The 19,730-nt window shown below is 48.6% G+C and overlaps 2 protein-coding genes across 11 annotated transcripts; one reads left to right on the top strand and one right to left on the bottom strand.

Annotated features, from left to right (window-relative positions):
* Positions 1 to 1,319: 1,319 nt before the first annotated feature.
* Positions 1,320 to 2,520, top strand: LOC133909316 (NAD(P)H-quinone oxidoreductase subunit N, chloroplastic-like). Its single transcript, XM_062351693.1, has 4 exons — positions 1,320 to 1,709; positions 1,803 to 1,919; positions 2,036 to 2,121; positions 2,248 to 2,520. The coding sequence occupies exons 1-4, from the start codon at positions 1,377 to 1,379 to the stop codon at positions 2,315 to 2,317; spliced, it is 606 nt and encodes a 201-aa protein (XP_062207677.1). The 5' UTR covers positions 1,320 to 1,376; the 3' UTR covers positions 2,318 to 2,520.
* Positions 2,320 to 13,559, bottom strand: LOC133909314 (probable magnesium transporter NIPA4). Of its 10 annotated transcripts, none has more exons than XR_009908362.1 (10): positions 13,054 to 13,557; positions 12,279 to 12,335; positions 12,109 to 12,199; positions 11,836 to 11,996; positions 11,624 to 11,751; positions 11,380 to 11,517; positions 10,305 to 10,441; positions 10,186 to 10,225; positions 4,006 to 4,111; positions 3,902 to 3,933 (listed from the first exon to the last, which is right to left on the bottom strand). XR_009908362.1 is itself a non-coding variant. In XM_062351687.1 (9 exons), exons 1-9 carry the CDS (start codon positions 13,235 to 13,237, stop codon positions 3,791 to 3,793), a joined length of 1,101 nt encoding a protein of 366 aa, XP_062207671.1. In that variant the 5' UTR covers positions 13,238 to 13,555; the 3' UTR covers positions 3,493 to 3,790. The 10 variants fall into 10 exon arrangements, 5 of the variants coding, with proteins under 5 accessions (XP_062207672.1, XP_062207671.1, XP_062207675.1 ...); XR_009908358.1 differs by having other exon boundaries at positions 3,910 to 3,933; positions 10,305 to 10,397; XM_062351687.1 differs by lacking the exon at positions 10,186 to 10,225 and having other exon boundaries at positions 3,493 to 3,933; positions 10,305 to 10,397; positions 13,054 to 13,555.
* Between the last annotated feature and the right edge of the window lie 6,171 nt (positions 13,560 to 19,730).

Genomic DNA, 19,730 nt, shown 5'->3' with positions numbered 1-19,730 from the left:
TTAACTGATATCATATGCATCCTCCATCTATAAAGTAGATGCGCCCCGAGTGAGAGAAAGGAAATACCGAACCTATTCCTGGAAGCAAAAAGGATGGACGAAAGCTCGAAGTGCCAGTACCGTTGGGTCCTGAGAACCCCAAGCACCTTCCCTGCCGTTCATGCATGATCAATGGAAGCATGAGCAGAGCCTTAATCTCCCTGTATAAATAAACCTAAAACCCAGGCACATCACAAACCACACCAAGGTCATTGATCCCCATCGACTTGCATCATTTATCGTTTCTACCTCCCTCCCTGCGCTCCATTCGTGAGTGTGTTTGCTTGACGGTTGGCTGAAAAAAAAAAATCTTGACGATTTTCGTTATTTTCTTGGCGGTGTTTGAACCTCACGAAAATTATGTTTCCTGGTAGTGTCTTGCTTTGATCCTCTGCAAGAATTGGAGAGAGCCAGACGGGAGGAGTGTTAGGAGAAGAAACTTCTGCAGGAAAAGGTAACGAGCTGACTAAAGCTAAGCTCTAGCTCTGCTGTAGGCATGGCGAGTGGTTTTTGGTCAAGACTATTGCAATCTTATATTCTTATCCTATCTCTGGTTCGAATGCAGCATGCATGCTACGCAGAATCTTATGAGACTTGGTCTTATATATTTAGAATCTGAAATTAATTCAGAGTATAATATATGATAAAAATTATTATAAAATTTATAATAAAGACAAAGAAAATTATGTGATAAAACAAAAAAATTTGACATATACCATACTATACATTAGATTTAAACCTCACATAGATAAGATCAAGTCTTATATGATTATTTTTCCATGCTGCACGGTTGAGGCTTACCTCTGACTTTGCATGCATGCATGAACCAGTGAGCGAGAGTTGATGGTCGAAAGGGCAGTGTGCAATTAGGTACACACTGTTCCCCGGTGACCATGCAGAGTCTTCAAACTTGCGTGCTCATTTCTAGCGTTCCGAAATAATCTTAAAAATCCTATAGAATTTGCTTTTCTTGGACTATTTTCCGACCGGCCTACGAGGGATGAGGCCACGGCTACAGATGCGCGCGGGCGGAAGCGGACTAGAGAAACCCCGTCAGCTCAGTTGGAAATGCGGAATTCGTAGAGACCGGACCAGGGAGAAATGGAGCCCGCGGAGGCTGCCCACGGAACGGCATCGGCCGAGACAACCGCTCGGCTCGGCCTGTGCACAGCACTAACACGGAGGGAGCAGTGGGCACGGGCGGCAGGCTCAGCTGACCAACGGACGGGCTCGGTCGGCTCGAGGCTTATCCGTTACCCCTTGACCATCAGTTATCTTCCCGCCGCAGGCTCAAACAAGCTACTCCCACCCACACACCCCGGCATCTTTGCAGCGGCATGTGGTCAGCAGCAGCGGCGCGCACGTTGTCCCCGCTCCCCGCGCCGTCGCTCAGCGGCCGGCGCGGAGGGCCGCGGGGCAGGGCGACGGTGCCCGTGCGGAGCACGCTGTGGGACTTCGTGGGCGGGGACCTGGTGCGCCCCGACCTGGGGCTGTGGCTGGACGACGTGGAGAAGCACAAGGCGCTGGCCATCTACCCGCCGCACGAGGGCGGCTACGAGGGCCGATACCTCAACCGCCTCCGGAGGCAGGGCTACTACTTCCTCGACCTCTCGGCGCGCGGCCTCGGCGACCCTGAGACCACGCTCACCAAGATCCACCCCGTCTGCCCGGTCAGACCACAGCCACATTAATCGCCGCCATTTCTAAGAAATTTCTGCGTGTTCTTGGGGACTGACTCGGGGTGTTGAAGGGTTGTTGTGCAGCCTAGCCTCGGGAGACAGCCGGTGGCGAGGTGGTACTTCCCGCCGGAGGTGGACTACAGGCTCAGCCTGCTGCACCCGGACGCCAAAGGCCTCATCGTCTGGGTCATGGAAGCCAAGGTGCTTACACACACGGTTACATCTCTATCGATCGGCACCGTCCTGGGCTCTATTCTGCAACGTCTTGTTTTGGCATCTCCCAAGTGTCATTTGTGTGGCCTCCCTTTGATTTGCAGGTTCTGTCCAAGGCAGAGCTGCAGTTCCTGGCCATGCTCCCGGACCTCCGGCCCAAAGTCCGGGTGATTGCGGAATGCGGCAACTGGTACATATATCTCTATCTCCATCTCGACTCTCACGGGAACATTTATGAACAGAGGGGTGTTCACGATTTGTGAGCAGAGGAAACGTGAACGCATTTGTGATTAGCTCTTGGGTCTGTTGGACGCAGGAGAAAATTTGTTTGGAAGCCACTGAAGCAGATCGCAGGCCTTGAGCCGGACCCGGACGCGGAACAATGAGCAAGCAACATTTCAAGGCAGCCACAACTACAAACAAATTGCTTCGCGATCATCTCTCCCAGCTTACATTCTTTCCCGCTCTGTGCTTAAGAGAGGCAATGAAGACTGTACTGTACATACATTCTGGCTCAATTTTCAGAAGAGAACCATGTAAAAGTTTCCACATATATATAAATTCAACAAATCATGGTTGCATGTGTTCATACTTCAAACAATCACATAGATATCGACTTCTCAGAATCGAGGTGCATACATATCCAATACTCCAATGCAGTTTTTAGCGACGTAGGTACACGATATCGGTGCGAAGCAGGAAAGGGTACCCGATTCCTCTCCTCTTGGACGGGAACAGCACGAAGAGGAGGCTCACCAGTCACCACGAACCCGATCACGAGCGGCACGGTGTTGACGACCTTCCTGGGCACCCCGGGGTAGTAGCACAGGACGATGTCGTGGTGCGAGCCGGCAAAGGTCGCGTGGTGTGGAAGAGGTCCGACCACCGCAGCCTGTACTTCTCCGGCTCCCCGGTCCCCTTCCTCCGGTGGCTGCTGCCGCAGAACGTGCGGATGCCAGTGGGCGTGGCGACGCCGTACCGGAGGCGGCCCGAGGCGGAGCGGAAGCTGTCGGTGAGCGTGAAGAAGACGCACGAGGCGGCGCAGAGGACGATGAAGGCCGCGGTTAGGATGCGGTTCGGACGGGCGCACTTGCCGTCGTCGGTGAGAAGAGGGGCGAAGATGGCGAAGGCGAGGATGGTGGCGGTAGGGAGGAGGACGTTGAGGCGGGTCGTGCCTCCGAGGATGAGGTTGAGGACCAAGATGAAGCTCGAGTTATCGTCGTCTTCGTGTGGTGGATCAGCGACGTCCTTGCTTGCTTGCCCAATGAGGACCTTGCATTCTTCTTTCTCAGCCATTGATGCTGTGCGGAAGAGTTGGGATGAGACGAGATCAGACAAGCTCAATTAAAGAGGGCGCTAAACTGAGCAAAAGCTGAAAAGGATCCACCCTTCGGCATACTTGACTTACGGTATGGAAGAAAGCAAGTGTAAAGAGGCAAACCGAGTTTTTCCCCCACACAACATTGACAAGGCAACAGCAGCACTATCTCTCAGATAAACCATAAATGCTTATAGATTCAACAACCAGAAGTGATTGGGAGGCAAACGTTCTTCAAGAAAATTAGCAATGTGCCCTTTTCAGATTATTTTCTTTCTAATTTTTCTGAGCAAAGAATACAACAGTCACTACGATGGTCTCTATTGATCACCGTGATGTACAATCACTAGAAAATTGGATCCTAGCCCATTCTGGGCCCATCTTGACATGTATACCAGAGGTTTCCCCGATTCTCTACAGCGGTGTCTCAAAAATTACAAGGGGAGCGGTGCATTTACCTTTTAAAACCTAGAGTACAATCTACAAAGTGTGTCAAATGAAAAGAATGGCTGAGCATGGGTCGCAAGGATCACCAAGCATATCACGTTTGTCGAAATGATTGTGTTGCCCTTGGTGACCTGAGTGGGATGCCTTCAGCAGCAGATCTAAGAGGAATTCCTTCAGCAGCATAGTCATCTTCGTCCGCATGTTTAGGTATTCGGATAGGTAGAGTAGGTGGGAGACCTATGATGCCAGAGTGTGAAACGTTACTGACAGATTTTGCGCAAACGAAAAGTGGAGAGCATGGGAACATACCATCAGCCATATCTTTTGTCTTGTGAAGAAGAAATGTCCCAGAAAGGATGGTAACAAAACCACACATCTCTGTGACAATTTGAGTAGGATTTTGACGATCCCAGTCCTACATGCAAGTAGATTAGTTGCCCATACTATTGTTGAGGATTTTCACTAAGAACAGCAGCAACTATATGATGGAATGATGAATACAAGGCCTGAAGCCTTGAACTCGATGGCTAAATGATCCATGAAGCATTGTCATGTAGCAGTAGCACAAAACTTTTCTACCAGCAGCCAAACCAAACAGTCTTTTTTTCTCAAACTGGCCGGAGAGCTGCCAGTAATTATATTAAGGAGTAAAGAAATAACCAATGTACATCACCGAACACGACGCACACCCCTCAACACAAAGAAGACAAAAAAAAAAAAGAAGAAACACCACCCAGGAACGGACTTACAGCACACAAACACCACGAACTCCCTTAGGTGAGCAACCTAGAGAGGTTCCTCGCGCCAGCTATGATCCGCACTCCAGAGAGATGCCTCGTCCCAGATGACGCCTACAAACCGTCCCACATCTGGCTGTGATCCTTCGAACACAACTATTTCAGAGTTTCCAGATCACCCAACCAGCGAGTATGATAAGCGAGTTGAGACCCTTACGGCGTTCTTTGGGCGCCAAATCCACAGCTCGCTGCCACCGGGCGCTGAAGCAAACATCCGTAGGCTGAGGGGTAAGCTGAGGGAGAAAATGCCAAACCAAACTTGGTGAGAGAAAATGCAAGACGTAAGAAGGTGCTGCACCATCTCGTCCTCTTGGTCACAAAAGGGGCCATTTGGCTGGACGAGGGAGCCCATGGCGTGCCAACCGATCGGCAGTCCAGCAGCAGTTTTGTATAGCGAGCCACAAGAGCCTACACCGCAGCGGTGCCCAAGTCTTCCATAAGCGTTAGTATGGCTCGAAACCAACACTGCCCAAAAAGAACCTATTGTAGGCCGATCTCACCAAGAACTGACCCTCGGTCAAGTGCACCCAAGTATGGATGTCTGGCACATCAGACTGAAGAACCACCTCCTCCACCATGTCCCAAACCTGTAGGCACTCTGAGATGGCTTGAAGCGAGAGCGCGCCCTTGACATCTCTTAACCAGCAGCGACCAGTTAAGGCCTCCGCCACCGTGCGCTGATTACGTGAACGCCTGCTAACCGCCGACACTAGATTTGGGGCAAGCTCCAACAGCGCCCGACCATGCAGCCACTTGTCCAACCAAAACAAAGTGTTCCGGCAATCCCCAACCGAAGAAATAATAAAGATCGAGAATAAATCTTTGGCATTGTTATGGACCTGCAGGCTGAAGGAACCCCAAGGCTATCCGGCTGTGTTTTCTGGAGCCATAACCATCTCATACGGAGAGTCCAGGATAGCGTGTCAAGGTTGTGAATACCCAAGCCACCTAAATCAAACGGGTGGCACACCTTGCTCCAAGAAACCGAACAACAACCACCGTTAACATTGGCCATGCCCTTCCACAAGAAAGCATGCCTAAGCTTGTCAATAGCTTTGATAGCCCATTTCGGAACTTCCAAGGCAATCAATTGGTATATTGGGATCGCAGTCAGTACTGCCCGCACGAGAATCGGCCGCCCTGCAGTATGCATCAAAGCAGTGTGAGAAAGGCCGAGTTGAGCAGCCCAAGTTTCCTACTATCACCATTGTGGAACGCGAGTGCTGCCATAAGATCCTCCTTGATGATTGGCCAACACCAGCTATAGAAACGCCCGATGAAACCGTCCAGCCCGACCGCTTTATCGGGGGAAGCTCCTTTATCGTCGCTCACACCTCTTCCTCGGAAAATAGCTCCTCAAGGGAAGCTAAATCCTGCGAAGGCAACTGTAGTGCCTAAAGATCCATAGAGCAATCTCGATCCTCGGCAATACCGAGCAGCTGCGAGTAAAAGTCCAGAAATGCCCATTGTTTATCCTCTTGGCCTGTGAAAATATGATCTTCCACCTGTAGCTTACTGATAAATATTTCCTCTTACAGCATCTTGCATGAAGGTGGAAAAAGGAGGTGTTTGCATCCCCCTCCTTAAGCCAACCAATACGTGATCTAAGTCGGGCAACGGTTTGCTCAAGCAAAGCCAAGGCAAGGCATCGCTTTTTGAAATTCTTGCGCAGCCAAGCCTCATCATCAGAGAGCTGCCGCGAGTCTTGAGCGATCTCAAGCCGGTGGATAATCTCCATAGCCATACTAAGAGATGTTGCCAACCTCACGTTCCAAATGAGCATTTACTAAGCTGCTAAGCCATACTAAGGTAGGCATTTACTCAAGCGCTGCAACTTCAAAGCAAACCATTCCAGCGGACAGCAATTCATCACCGGAGCCGATCAAGCCTGTTGAACTGCTTCCTGAAAACCATCCAAATGAGCCCAGTAGCTCTAAAAATGGAAGCGTTGCTTGCCTCTCCGATTATCTTTTATCCCTAAAATAAGAGGGCAGTGATCAGAGATTCCCGAAGCCGAACTTTGGAGAAGACAATCAGCCAATTGGTGGTGCAAAACACCCTATCCAGTTTGACCAAAGTTGGCGAGGTCCACCCATTAGACCACGTAAACCTGCAACCAACGAGCGTTATTTCCTTCAGCTCTAGCCCATTCAACAATCTGCAAAACCTTCCCATCATAGCCCGGTCGATGTTCGCATTGCTCTTGTCTTCAGACTGGTGGATTAGATTAAAGTCTCCCGCAATGGCCCATGGACCGAAACATCGTGTGTGACTGCTCCTGAGCTCATCAAGGAAGAGAACCTTTTTTGAGTACGACTGAGGGTCGTACGCACCGGTGAACCACCAGCAGCGGCCATCCTGCTCGCGGAACTGAACCGAGATGGAGTAAGAATCAGAATGGGTCACCACAGCCTTGTACATCCCTTCCACATGTTAAGCACCCCACATCTCGTACTGGAGGCTGGCAGAAAGTGCCACCCATCAAAATTCGGACCCAACAATGTCGACCTGGACCGATGCAACCATATGACGAACAGAATCACGACGTGCCGCCTTGTCAGGCGGCGAACGTTCCACACGAGAATTTTAGATGACGACATTCGAGAGATAATGAGGAGCGACCAAATGCACTCAAGGGCAATCCACCCGAACTGAGGTAATCTCAGCCTCTCTCGCATGACCATCCTCCAGAGGTGATCACCCAAATATCGCTAATAACGTCGTGATGTTTGCTCGTGATAGCGTGTTGAGGAAAAGTTTGGCATAAGTGTCCTACGCATCCTGATCCACTTGAGCATGTTCTGGTACGAGACCCAACTTGTGGATGACTAGAGAAGAAGGTTGTGTTGATGTGGAAGAAGCCCCACGCTGAGCAACAATCCTAGCACTTCTTCTCAGCGAGGTGTCAGGCAGTAGCGTTTTCTTGCGACACTTCTGAATATGGGGCTATGGCAAAAGCCCAGACGTCGGGATGGCTATCGTAGAGATGAAAACAACATGAGCTGTTGTAGACAACGTGGTGTGATGCGTCTGGCTTTATTGAAGAGCCGGCCCATCGGCAGGAAGCCCTGCTACCTGCAACCCCAGCCTACGACGCGCCAAATCTTCGGTTTGAACCTGCATGGGCTCGACACGCCGAGAAGGGGAGTTCTAGAACACTTCCCGTTGCCAAATAGCTCACGAACCCATCTTGAGCAATCTAGCCCAAAACCAAAGGTGTCCCGACAAAAAGAACCGGCCTACCTGAAGGGGACCCCGAAGAATAGGAAAAATCCAACACCTCAAACAGGACGATATCGATTTTGTAAGCCAAGACCTTCGTAACCAGAGACTCCTCGGCGGCCAGAGGACCATCGGGCTCCCTGACAAGGAGATCCTTACATGGCGGAATAGAGTCAGGTCACTGGTCCAGGCTGTGAGATGGAACACAGAAAGGTGCAAACGATCTACAATAGAGGGATGAAGTTGTTAGATCCAATAGCAGGAGGACAAGAGTTGCTCCGCCAATGCCCGCTACCAGGCATGAGCCGGGATTTGGTGAAGAGACAGCTAAACCTTGAAAGGAAGAGTCCTCCCGTTTGCGTGCGCCAGACGCGTCCAAGGTTTCACCAGCATATTGAACCGCAGCAAGCGCATAGGCCGACTGCCATTGCAAACTAACTTTGCTGTGTTCACGTCCGGCAGCAATAGAAGGAAGTCTTTAGGCTAAGAACGGTGAATGGAAAGGGAGCCAGCCTCAAGATTAAACCTGACAACAATGGCAGAAGCCACCTCTAGCGATGTAATTGGTCTTGTACCAATGATCGTCACAAAAACAGCTCGTCGCAAGTCCTCTTTTGCCTGAACTAGGCGCTCATAGCGGTCCAAGAAACACAATTCTGTCCGGGGACCCACCGTCGTGGTCGCTGATGAAGAAGCTAGGGTCTAGAACTCCGAACAATCTCCGATGGCCCAGTCTCCGATCAAGGCTAGACCCGGGGGAAGAAGGAATTGCAGGTCCACGAATAGCCAACGCGAAAGAACGACAACATGGGGGGGGGGGGGTGGCGTCAACAATGACCAAACCGAACGCCATGATCCTTCGCCGTAGCAGCAAAGACTGAGGCCAACGGTGCACAAAGAACCTCACCAGGGCCAACAGACAGCCCCTGCTAGGGAGAGATACAATGTCAATCGAAACAACTCAACATCGTGGCCGAAAGGAGAGCACCATCCACCACCAGAGAGGCCAATGAAGGGGCGTGCGGTCAGGTACACTTGAAAGCCATGTGGCCCAGGGAAAGGCAACGAAGGCATCGAGTAATACGCCAGCACATTGCCAGGCAATTGAAGCATTTCCCCCGAAGAAGCTCCAAAACAGGCTTGAGCGGCTGCCCCGAGGGGGGGGGGGGCAGAAGGCAACTGGACCTCAAGCGTCTGGAGACCACCTCATGCCATCAAACGGCGTCCGAACCCGGCACCTTGGTAGGGACGTGGCGGATCACCAAGCGAATGAACGGACAGGGTACAGGCAGCGGAGCTCGACACACCGCTGTCACAGGTCCAATGGGCTGAAGGAGATCGGAGCAGGAGAGCCCTACTCCAATAGGAGGCCGCCAGACTTGGGAGCAGGGGGGCTACAGTCAATCCATCGAAGACCCTTTGGGGCGACCGACTGGTGCAGGTGCAAACAGCGAGGCGAGCGGCGAGAGGGAGGGAGCCAACTCATGCGGGGAAGAAGTGGGGGTGGCTGACAAGGGAGAAATCAAAGTCAGGGAGGTGGGCGCCGATCTCGAGTGAGGCGCTGGTGTGAGGCTGAAGGTGTGGAGGGTGCTGAGGGGGAGCGAGGCAGAGCGTCCATTGCAAAGGTAAATGTTAGGATCATACTAGAATACTTTCTGGTGAAGGAGCTACCAACCAAAACAATTGCCATATGAACACTAGCATTGTGCATAAAATATACCTAGGTGCAAGATTAGGTCAAGTGAAGATTGTCTAGTAATTTGGATAGACTAGGAGGCTAAGAAAAATGTAATTCTGACATGGATCATGTTAGGTGCTTTCAGTTCAATTCCCACAGTTTAAGAAATCAAATTTATCCAACAGAAAACATTTGATGAGTATGAAGTGAGAATGAGCACCATTTCTGTACTCTTCTAGAATGAAAATTACACTGATCTTAAGCATATTGATGATCAGAAATCTGGCCCTCAATTCCCACCTACCTGCTTCAAAACTAGAGCTCTTGCCTTTTGGGGAGAGCACAAAAGCTCTTCCCACCAAATAATCCGATTACAATTTTTAGCAGCAGAAAGTGTTTCAGCATGGTCTGCAGTATTACAGGTAAAACAAATGGAATGACACTGGGATCCAAGGCCCAGTATGGAATAGTGGTCCAAGAGTTGATTGTCCAACACCATATGGTCAAACTATTGAATAATAGAGCAGTTAATAGGAAACAGTGAAGTTTAAAGTTCAATTTCTAATTTCTACCTGTCCCAAGAGGGCTCAGGTATCTCCTTACTTGTACTAATTACTATCTGTTACACAGATCCCAACCCAAAAAAATTCAGGCATAAAATTATGCAAGTGAATATAGAGTTTGAAAAGAATAATCTAACAACTAACACTAATTCAAGAAGCCAACTTATTCAAAGAGAACACATTCATTTCAGAGTGAAGGTATTATCTAATAAAATCAACTTCCGTTTACCTTTTTAGTCTTAACAAGCAGTACTTCATTCCATGTCAAACTTGCAGTTTAAACAAGCAGGCTAATAAATGTCCCACATTGAATACTATAGAATGAATATTCAAGCACAAAGATATTACCTTGAACATTATCACGCTAGCCAAAATGGTTAGGGATGTAAACATCGTGTAGTATATTGGTGAAACAACTGCTGTATTGAAAGTGTCAAGAGCCTGCCAAACTAAACTGAATAAGTCCATTGCATTCAGGACGTTATCTGAAATAGTAACAGAGTGAAGTATAAAAATACCAAGTCATAGTGTTATGGGAGAAGAATCACCTTTTGAGACTAATACTAACAGCATGCTAGTGTCCATCATCGCATATTACAGGCACTAGTAACTGGTAAGTGTTCTAGACATCACAACGCTAGGTATTGCATTAATGCACCATAATATCAAATAAGCACAATACACAACAAAAAATATCATCTCAACAATATTGCTACATTTGTAGTATCTAAGAAAATTCAAGGGAGAAAGGAAACAATTAGATCAGCAGGAAATAAGTGAGGAGCCAAACCCGTCCATTTTGGTATCCACTCAGGAAGAATGCACACTAACACAAGGGGAAAAAATAATCGGCACTTAACATCCAGGTATGAATTGTCAAAATATTGAATCACATAAAGAAGGTATCCATTGGTTTCAGATCATGAATCTATTGTAGTTTATGCAAAAATATAAGATAGGCACTAGGACATTAGATCTCAATTCTAAGTGGAGCACTCTAGAAAATATAGGATAAACAAGAAGGTCCTGAGCTGGGCTGAAAACAAGAGTGTGAAGCAATTGAGATGATGGTTGGAGCATTGGTGCATCCAGAAACACAAGTTAGGTGGCCCAGGAATAGGCACGGACTGCACAGACCACTGGAGGTGAACTCCATAATTTTTGGCCATTTAATTGGTACCAATGGCAAATGAAGGTATGTATCACCCTTATGTAACAAACAAACAGTTGAGGCTATTTAACGGAGTGATTCTGCGGAACAAAACAAGATAAGGTATATCATAATTCATCGTGCTAGTACAGTATCACTTCCTTCAATGTTGCGCATGAAAAAAATGCAGTTCCATAGTAACTTATCATATACTGAATAATGCACACTACACAAGCAATTGAACTCTCAGTCTACAAAGAAAATCATTATTACCTTGTTCAAATAGTTCACCTGTGTTACTATACATGCAACAACAACAATAGTGAACACCCATGTTTGCGGATAAATAAGCTGGTTCATTCCAGAAAAGGTCAGTTTCAAGGCTATTCCAAGAGCTTTCACACTCATGACCTGCCAAAACCAGTACATTGAAAAGGGGAAGAGGATTAGAGCATAAAAACTCAACAGAATCAAGTAAATACATATTGAGAGAACTACTCCCAAGCGAAGCACATACCGATAGAGATCCTACAAGTGAACAAACACCAATATACACCATGATGTGTGTCTGACCATATTTTGGGATAAAGTGGTATATGAGCACAAAGGTTGCAGCAAGAATGATGGCGGCATAAAATAGGAAGGCTGCAAGACCAAAACCAAAACCTTAGTTCTTACTGAGATGACTTAATGCTTGACAACTGCTAATCAGGTAAGAAAGAACGGTACCTGGTTCGGTAGCAAGATCCCACACTTCTGCTACAGACTCAATTTCACGCTCCTGAGGGGCATGAAGTACAATAGTTGTTGAACCCACGACACAAAGAACACATCCAAGTATACCAAATATATGTAGCTTCTCCTTCAACATAATGTCTGCAAGAGCAGCACTATAAGAGAAGTAAGTTAGAATGAAGAATGTATACACCGATTCTAAAATCATAAGTAGCAGGTCAAGAACTCAAGATAAGCATTGAGGGCCATATGAATTCAAGTTCTTACCTAATGATGATGCTAAGTGCACCAAGTGGCGTGACCAGGATAGCAGGAGCAAAAGCATACGCTGCAAAGTTAGCCACTTCTCCAACAATCACTGGAAAACAGCACTGAATATCGTCAATATCAAATTACACCACAACAAGAAGGCCTATTTGCATGAGAGGTAGACCTACTTGTAATCATTCCTGCCCACCATAATGGTTCATACAAGTAGGAGTAACCACCAACACCTGCAATTAACCACCAATGTCAACATGGTCAACTTGCGAGAACAAACTGCTTTCTGCTTCTAAAAATTATCTAGTTGAACGGAACTAAAAGGGAGAGACCAAAATCTTCAGAACCACTGTCCAGCAAAAGTAGGAACCACCATAGGCTACAGTAGGTCATTTGTCCACACATTTGCAGTCAACAATCGCCTCTCAAAAGTCGAAACAACTGATGATCCTTATTTTACTTTGTTAAGAAACCACATCTCCCTCCTACAGTCCACCCTACATGAACCGGAGTGCATCTAGAATTTATGTACTCAAGTGGCCGAACAACAGTTACGAACAAAACTGTAAGCAACAGCATAACATAAAGCAGAATAGGCAAAATCAATGGATCATTATGACGCCATGAACTATGACATCCAATAGGAACATAGAACCGCATGAGCTACTTGAGCATGAAAAAAAAAGTCAGGTCAACTCCCCAGCCATCTCAATCCATTGCAATAACCGAGCTAATCTCCAATGCCCCCTCCTAATCCTAACTCTGATACAGATCCGGAGCACGCACACCGCAATCAACGGGAACAGAGATACCTTTCACAATCGATACCACAGCCTCCGCCCCACTCAAACAGCGGCAAGAAAGACCAAAGCCCACGAGCAGCAACAGAAAGCTCGGCCACTACGGACAATGTCTCGGTTAATGGGAAGGGAAGGGAGGCAATCAGCTCACCTGCACGGACGCCGGACGCGGCGGCCTTCTTGAGCCCCTTCTTCTTGACGATGAAGCTGGCGCCTATGAAGAAGCTGGAGGAAAGCGCAAGCACCAGCCCCTTGATGTTGTCCGCAGACATCCCCTCCACCCAGCTCCCGCGCCCCGCGCCCGCCGCCGCAGAGGTGGACGCATCCGCAGCCATATCCTCCCCGCCCCCCAGAAGCCTTACCCTCCGGCGGGGTAGCACGCCCGCCGCTAGATCGCGGGGCGGCCGTGGCGGCGCATGCGAGATCCGGACGCGGCGCTGTGTGTTCGGCCGCCGCCGCTCGCTTAACCCGGCCGGGCTAAGAGAGGCGAGGGCTTCGCATTCGCGGTGCTACGGGACAGAGCGCAGGAGACGGGGGCGGACGGCGGCGGCGTCGGCGAGACGGAGGGGATGAAGAGGAGAGGAGAAGTGGAATGGAAAATGGGGCGCGAGTCCACGCTGCGCCGATGTTTCGGCGTGGGGTTTGGGTGTTGGCTCGCGACTCGAGGCTTGCTTGGCATCGAGGCAACGCGCGTCGGTCAATTCGGCTGGTAAACGGCAGCGAAAAATTCCACGTGCGCCGCGAGTGCGAGGTACTGTTAGCATCGCTACCGAGGGTACAACAGCTACGCACGGGGAGCTCAGCGGGAGGCGAAGCAAGAGAGCTCGTAAGATCAACACTAAGGTGTCTGGGCCGGAGTGGCTTTGTAACGTATGTGTGGGTCTGGCCCGTGTTGAGGAGTAGCGTGTGGATCTGGCTTGTCCTGTCGCGAGCGGGACAATAGAACCGGGGGGCGCCAGAGTACAGGCATGGCTGTAAGACAGAACTAACTGCCTCCTTCCTCTATCCAATTCGGCGCCTCGCCGATGAACTACCACCCACCTAATTCGTCTAGTTCTTCTATCTCCTTCTTGCTACCCTTCCTGAATTCCAATTCTTATAGCCTGTGCTAACAATCTGGTATCAGGTTCGTCGATCCTGCGCCCACGCTGGAGTCACACGACCATTTTACTCGTCGTCAGAAGCTTTTGGGAGTAATGGATCCAAGCACAAAACTCATCCTCGAGAAGATGGAGTCCTTCAAGGCTGATCTCGAGCAGCAACTGCGCGACTCCGATCTGAAGCATGATGCGCGCTTCAAGGTGCTGGAGCCCGTGATCGAATCACTGGGCACTTGGAAGCCGAAGATGGAGGCGGAGGTGGATAATCTCAAATCTGCTGTATCTCGGCTCACCAAGGAGGTAGATCGGGTGGTGTTCGAGCAAGCACCTTCCACGCCAGGACTGCTTGCGAAGCCCGGGACAGCAGCGGCTGCTTCATCTGCCGGTGATCCTGCTGTCGGCCCTCATGGGCACCGCGTCGACCATCATCACCGGGAGACTGGCTATGGGTCGGTCACGACCTTCACCACTCTCCCAGTCAAGGGTACGAGCGATTCCCCTCCTCCACACCCGCTTGGTCCCGCGTTTTACTCTGATCTGCAATTGCATCGCTCTTCATTTCACAATCAGTCTATATTCTCATGGGTTTCACACCAAATTGCCGAAGTTGAATTTTCCATACTTTGATGGGGAAAACCCAAAACTATGGCAGTCGCGTAGTGAAGATTACTTTGAGATGTTTCACGTTGCCCCGGAAATGTGGATCAAAGTCGCATCCATGCACTTCACTGGTGCAGCGGCTCGTTGGCTTCAATCTGTAGATCGACGAGTTCGTCAGAGTAGTTGGTCTCAATTTTGCCACCTCCTTCAGGATCGTTTTGGCAAAGATGAACATGATTTACTTATTAGACAATTGTTCCAAATTAAACAGTCAGGGTCTGTAACTGAATACATTACCCAGTTTTGTGAACTGGTGGATCAGTTAACTGCATATGAGTCCATACCTGATCCTCGATACTATACCATGAAGTTCATTGATGGCTTACGTGATGATATTAAATCCATTATTTTGATTCAACGCCCAAAGGATCTCGATACTGCTTGTGTTCTCGCTGCTTTACAGGAAGAGGTGGTGGATTCTTCTCGCCGGACGTCTTACCGCCGACCTGATGTTAATCTTCAGAAGCCTTTTATCGCTCGTGGTCCACACCCCTTACCTGCGCCTCCGAGCATTCTGAAACCGTCGGCCTCAGTTGATGATAGAAGAATCTCTGAACCTGCTCGAGTTTCTTCAGTGGAAGACAAATTGGCCCAACTTCGTGCTTTTCGCAAGGCCAAAGGTTTATGCCATAAATGTAATGAGAAATGGAGTAAAGACCACAAGTGTGCATCTACTGTACAGTTGAATGCTCTGCAAGAAGTTTGGGAGCTATTTCACGTGGATGATCTGACCCAATCTGAAGAGCACCTAGCCCAGCAGGAAGACCAACTGTTCCTGACACTCTCTGTTGCAGCCATCTCAGGCCACCAAGCCCCTCGCACTTTGACTTTGCAAGAGCATATTCAAGATTCAGAAATTTTGATATTAATTGACTCCGGCAACTCTCACACTTTCCTCAGTGACAAAGTAGCTTCTCAGTTACAGGGTGTGTCCAAAATGCTGAACCCAATATCAGTCCATGTGGCAAATGGTGGTTTGCTTTCATGCTCTTCTGAATTACCACATTCGGATTGGTATATTCAAGGTCATAAATTTCATTCTTCCTTAAAATTTTTGCCTCTACATCATTATGATATGATTGTTGGAATGGACTGGCTTGAAGCTTACTCTCCTATGAAAGTACACTGGGCTCATAAGTGGATGTCTATACCATATGAGGGTACTTCTATTGTGTTGCAAGGCCTATCACCTCATTCTTCTGATTGCACTCTATTAGAAGTATTCCATATTATTGATGAGTGTGAGGAACCGTCCAAATAGTATTCTAATTAATCATCAGGAGGATCATTATTCATAATCACAACCTCGACGATTAACCAGAATACCATTCCGGTAGTCCCGGCACGTGTTTTGTGCCCAGGATCGGAACACATGCCTTCCAACTCAAATATCACAACACAGTTTAATAGAGAGCAGGTAATTAAACTGGATTACAATTATTAAACATGCAACTGCTTCCACAATTTACAACAAAAGAAGAACAGCAACAACTAAGCAGCGGAAGAAAAACCTATACAACAAAAGAGTATGGAGCCGTATGCCCTTAGGCTCCATACCAAAAGCGTCGGAGTTCGGAGTAGAATGTGCTACTTCTGCCCGCCACCCGGATCGGCAGGCAAAAAGTAGCCGAAAACTGCCTCTTCCTCGCCGACCTGTGAACCTGAAAACAACTTAAGGGCAGCACCCCTTAGTACGAAGGTACTAGCAAGTCTTACACAGTATGAGTATGTATATTCTCGACTCCAAAGATCATGCATTTAAAGCTGTAGCAAGGATTAAGACATGTTTAAGTTCATTAAGCGGTAAGCAACCTAGACTCTAGGTGTAAGCAACTGACTTAACCAACCACCGACTCAAACTCTGCCAACCAACTGACCACAACAGATATGTAAACAACAAGTGTATAAAAGTAAACCATTACCACCAAACCACCGACCACATACCGACCAAACCACCCCAATCCAACCATGCCACAACCCATATCGCAACTCTACGACCAAAATATGGTCGCTCGGTGGAGATAAGCGATAGCGATGCTCATAACCGAGAGCGCGGCAGTTCGAACTGATTATACACCCTGCAGGGGGATACTCCTGGACCCACACGACACAGGGATCATACGGCTTGTGCCACCCGCTAAGATGCACACAAGGGGGTACCCGTGACAACCTTTCCCAACCAAGCCCAACCATGTGGATCAACCATAGCTCGGCACAACGGTATTAGAACTACTCCCTGAGCAAACTAATACCGCTAAAAGCCCGGACTCAAACCGGACTCACACCGTCTATGACGAGGCCCACATGACCACGTCTGCGAAGGTAATCGGCTCGCCTACCATTATATCAGCATGTGGTGAGTAAGATAAGTGCTAAAGCCGACTACACCGATGATCGGTGCTTAACCGGTACAAGCGGTCTACGATGTCCGGGTTCCCTCCCCGAACTGCCTGAGGACTTCTCGTGAGCAGATGACACCCCTAACACCGCCCACACCTTGTCTCAACTCACCACTCACCAAACCGACTCATCCTCAACACAACCACAAGTGTGAACAAGTAATAAGCCCTAGGCTCGCGACAACGGTGGACGCCGTCGTCGACTTCTACCGGAAAGCCTAAGTACCACTAAGCATAGCGAACTATCATTAGACCTCGACGACACCACTAGGCTCCAAGGAATAACACATGACACGTGACCGAAATGGGAGAATACATAGGCATAGGTTCTACCCAACTCGGTACCCAACACATGCAATGTATACATAAGCGTAGATAACATATTAGATTTTCAAGTAGACACGGTGCAATATGATAGATGCTTGCCTTGCTGCCCTAGCTGCTGCTCACAGCTACCCGAGTCACGATCACCACTGCGGGAACCTCCGGGGACAGCCTCGTTCGCCTCGCTCGCCGAGTCGAAGTTCCCTAAAAGAATCACGCATGCAATGTAATGAATATGAATGACATGCAACGAAAGATGCTTCACTATAAGACAACAGTGGAGATGCAATGCACTTATGCCATGAGTTAAAAGCCTTAAGGATTTCCTAATCTGAATTATTATTCAGCATTTAACAACTTCCTAATTTGATTAAGCTTAACTCTCAGTTTAAATCTAAAAAGAAAACTAACTATACTTAACATGAGGGTGACCCTTTTAAGGAAATAGGGAACCCACTAATATAATTTACACAACTCTATTTATAGACCAACAAAACATGAAATGTTGAAAGATTGAAACCATTTTGACAACTCACCAATCCTCAGTAAGCATTTCATAAACCCTAGCACTTTTACTGAACATGGCATAATTTAACAAGATTAACAAAGGTGGACTTACAAATTTTGGACTCATCAAAAATTGTTTATGAATTATTGAAGATTAAACACATTTCATTAATTGAACAAATTTAACTATACATTTCACAACACCTAGTATTTTTCATGTGCAGAGTATGATGATACAAGGCCAACAAAATTAGATTCATCAATTTTGGAAATACCAAACTTTAATTATAAATTATCAAAGCTTAGACATATTTTTATTAATTCAATAATTCACAGCACACATTTCATGGCCACTGGTATTTTTAATGAACAGATCATGATACAGCAAAACCAACAAAATTGGTTTTAGGAAATTTGGAGCTCTACACAATTTCCTCTGCACTTTTCAAGTTTTCAGCCGATTTATCAACTAAATAAATATTCATTTCGCAATTTTTGATTTTTTTTGAATACTTAAATACCCTAAACCTTTTTCCACTCGGGTTCGGCTAGCCGCTGCGACTGACAGTGGGGCCGGCGTATTTTGACCTGAGTCAAAATCGACTCGCGCCCAGGACACTGCGCAGCGCGGCCGGCCGGGGCTCGGTTCGTGCCCGCCGGCGGCGAGCGGCGCAGGTCAGGCGGCCGGGAGGGACAGTTGCGGCACCAGCATGAGCGCACGGATCCATTTGAGGCCTACGCGGTCGCTGGCGACGGCCGGAGGATGGTCAGCGGCGGCGGACAGCGGGACTTCACGGCGGCGGCACGGCTTTGCCTCGCCGTCGGCGAACGGCGGTGCAATAATCCTAACCGAGCACCCTACGCGTTCTACGCAAGCACGTGGACCTAACGGCGCGTTTGCCAGCCGACGAGCTCGATGACGGCACGGCTGGCGGCACGCGCGGGGAGGCGGCGGCGGCTCGGTCATCGCGGACACACGCGCCGGTGACGGGACGGGAGGAAAACAGCGCGCGCATAAGGTGTACAGGAACACGGGGAAACTCACCGTGCAGCAGGTTGGGCCGGAGAAGCGAGGGCACGGCGGTTCGACGAAGGGCGGCGGAGTTCGGCTGCCGCCGTTGGGGAGGAAGGCGTGGATGGCTCCAATCCTTGCGGGAAACGGCCGGGGAAGGAGGGGAAATGGCGGAGGAGCTCGGGACGCTCTTCCCTGCGGCTCCACTGGGCTCGGGCTCGAGGGAGCTTGCCGGTGGCGCGTCGGACTTGGCCAGCGGCGCGGCGCAATGCATCTCGGCGCTGTGGTGTGCTGGGCGACAGGAAGAGCAAGCGAGGGGGAGAGAGATATAAAGCAGAGGCGAAGGAGGAGATAAGGCCTGGGCCGATCTTTTGGCCGGCGACGTGGAGATGGCCACCGAAGTCAAGGATTGCGGCACCGCCTTGCTCTGTGAGAGCGGGAGAAGGGGGAGCAGAGGCTGTCTGAGCGAAGGGGATGACAGGTGGGGCCGACGAACAGTGACCGCCAGGCAAAAATATCTTCACTACTTTGGTTATCAAGGTGGAGGTCTTACTGTGGTCTAAAAATTGTGGAACAAATTTTGTTGGCTTCTATAAATCATGAACAATCCATTTTACCTTGTTTGACCCAAAAAGCTTGCACCAAATTCAAATGAAAATTCTCTAAAGAGGCAAGCTTTTCTAACTTGTTTTGATTTTTATGCCTTTAAAACAATTCCCAAAAATTTGGGGAAAATCATTTATATTCTCCTCCTGACATCTATTAATTTCTAAAATTGTTTCCAGCCCAATGTTGTATAGCAATATGGTGAGTTGCTTGACAACGC

This window comes from Phragmites australis, chromosome 2 (genome assembly GCF_958298935.1).
Source record: "Phragmites australis chromosome 2, lpPhrAust1.1, whole genome shotgun sequence".
NCBI lineage: Eukaryota > Viridiplantae > Streptophyta > Magnoliopsida > Poales > Poaceae > Phragmites > Phragmites australis.
Note: the sequence above shows the minus strand (reverse complement) of the source record. Positions and strands in the feature narration are given on the sequence as shown.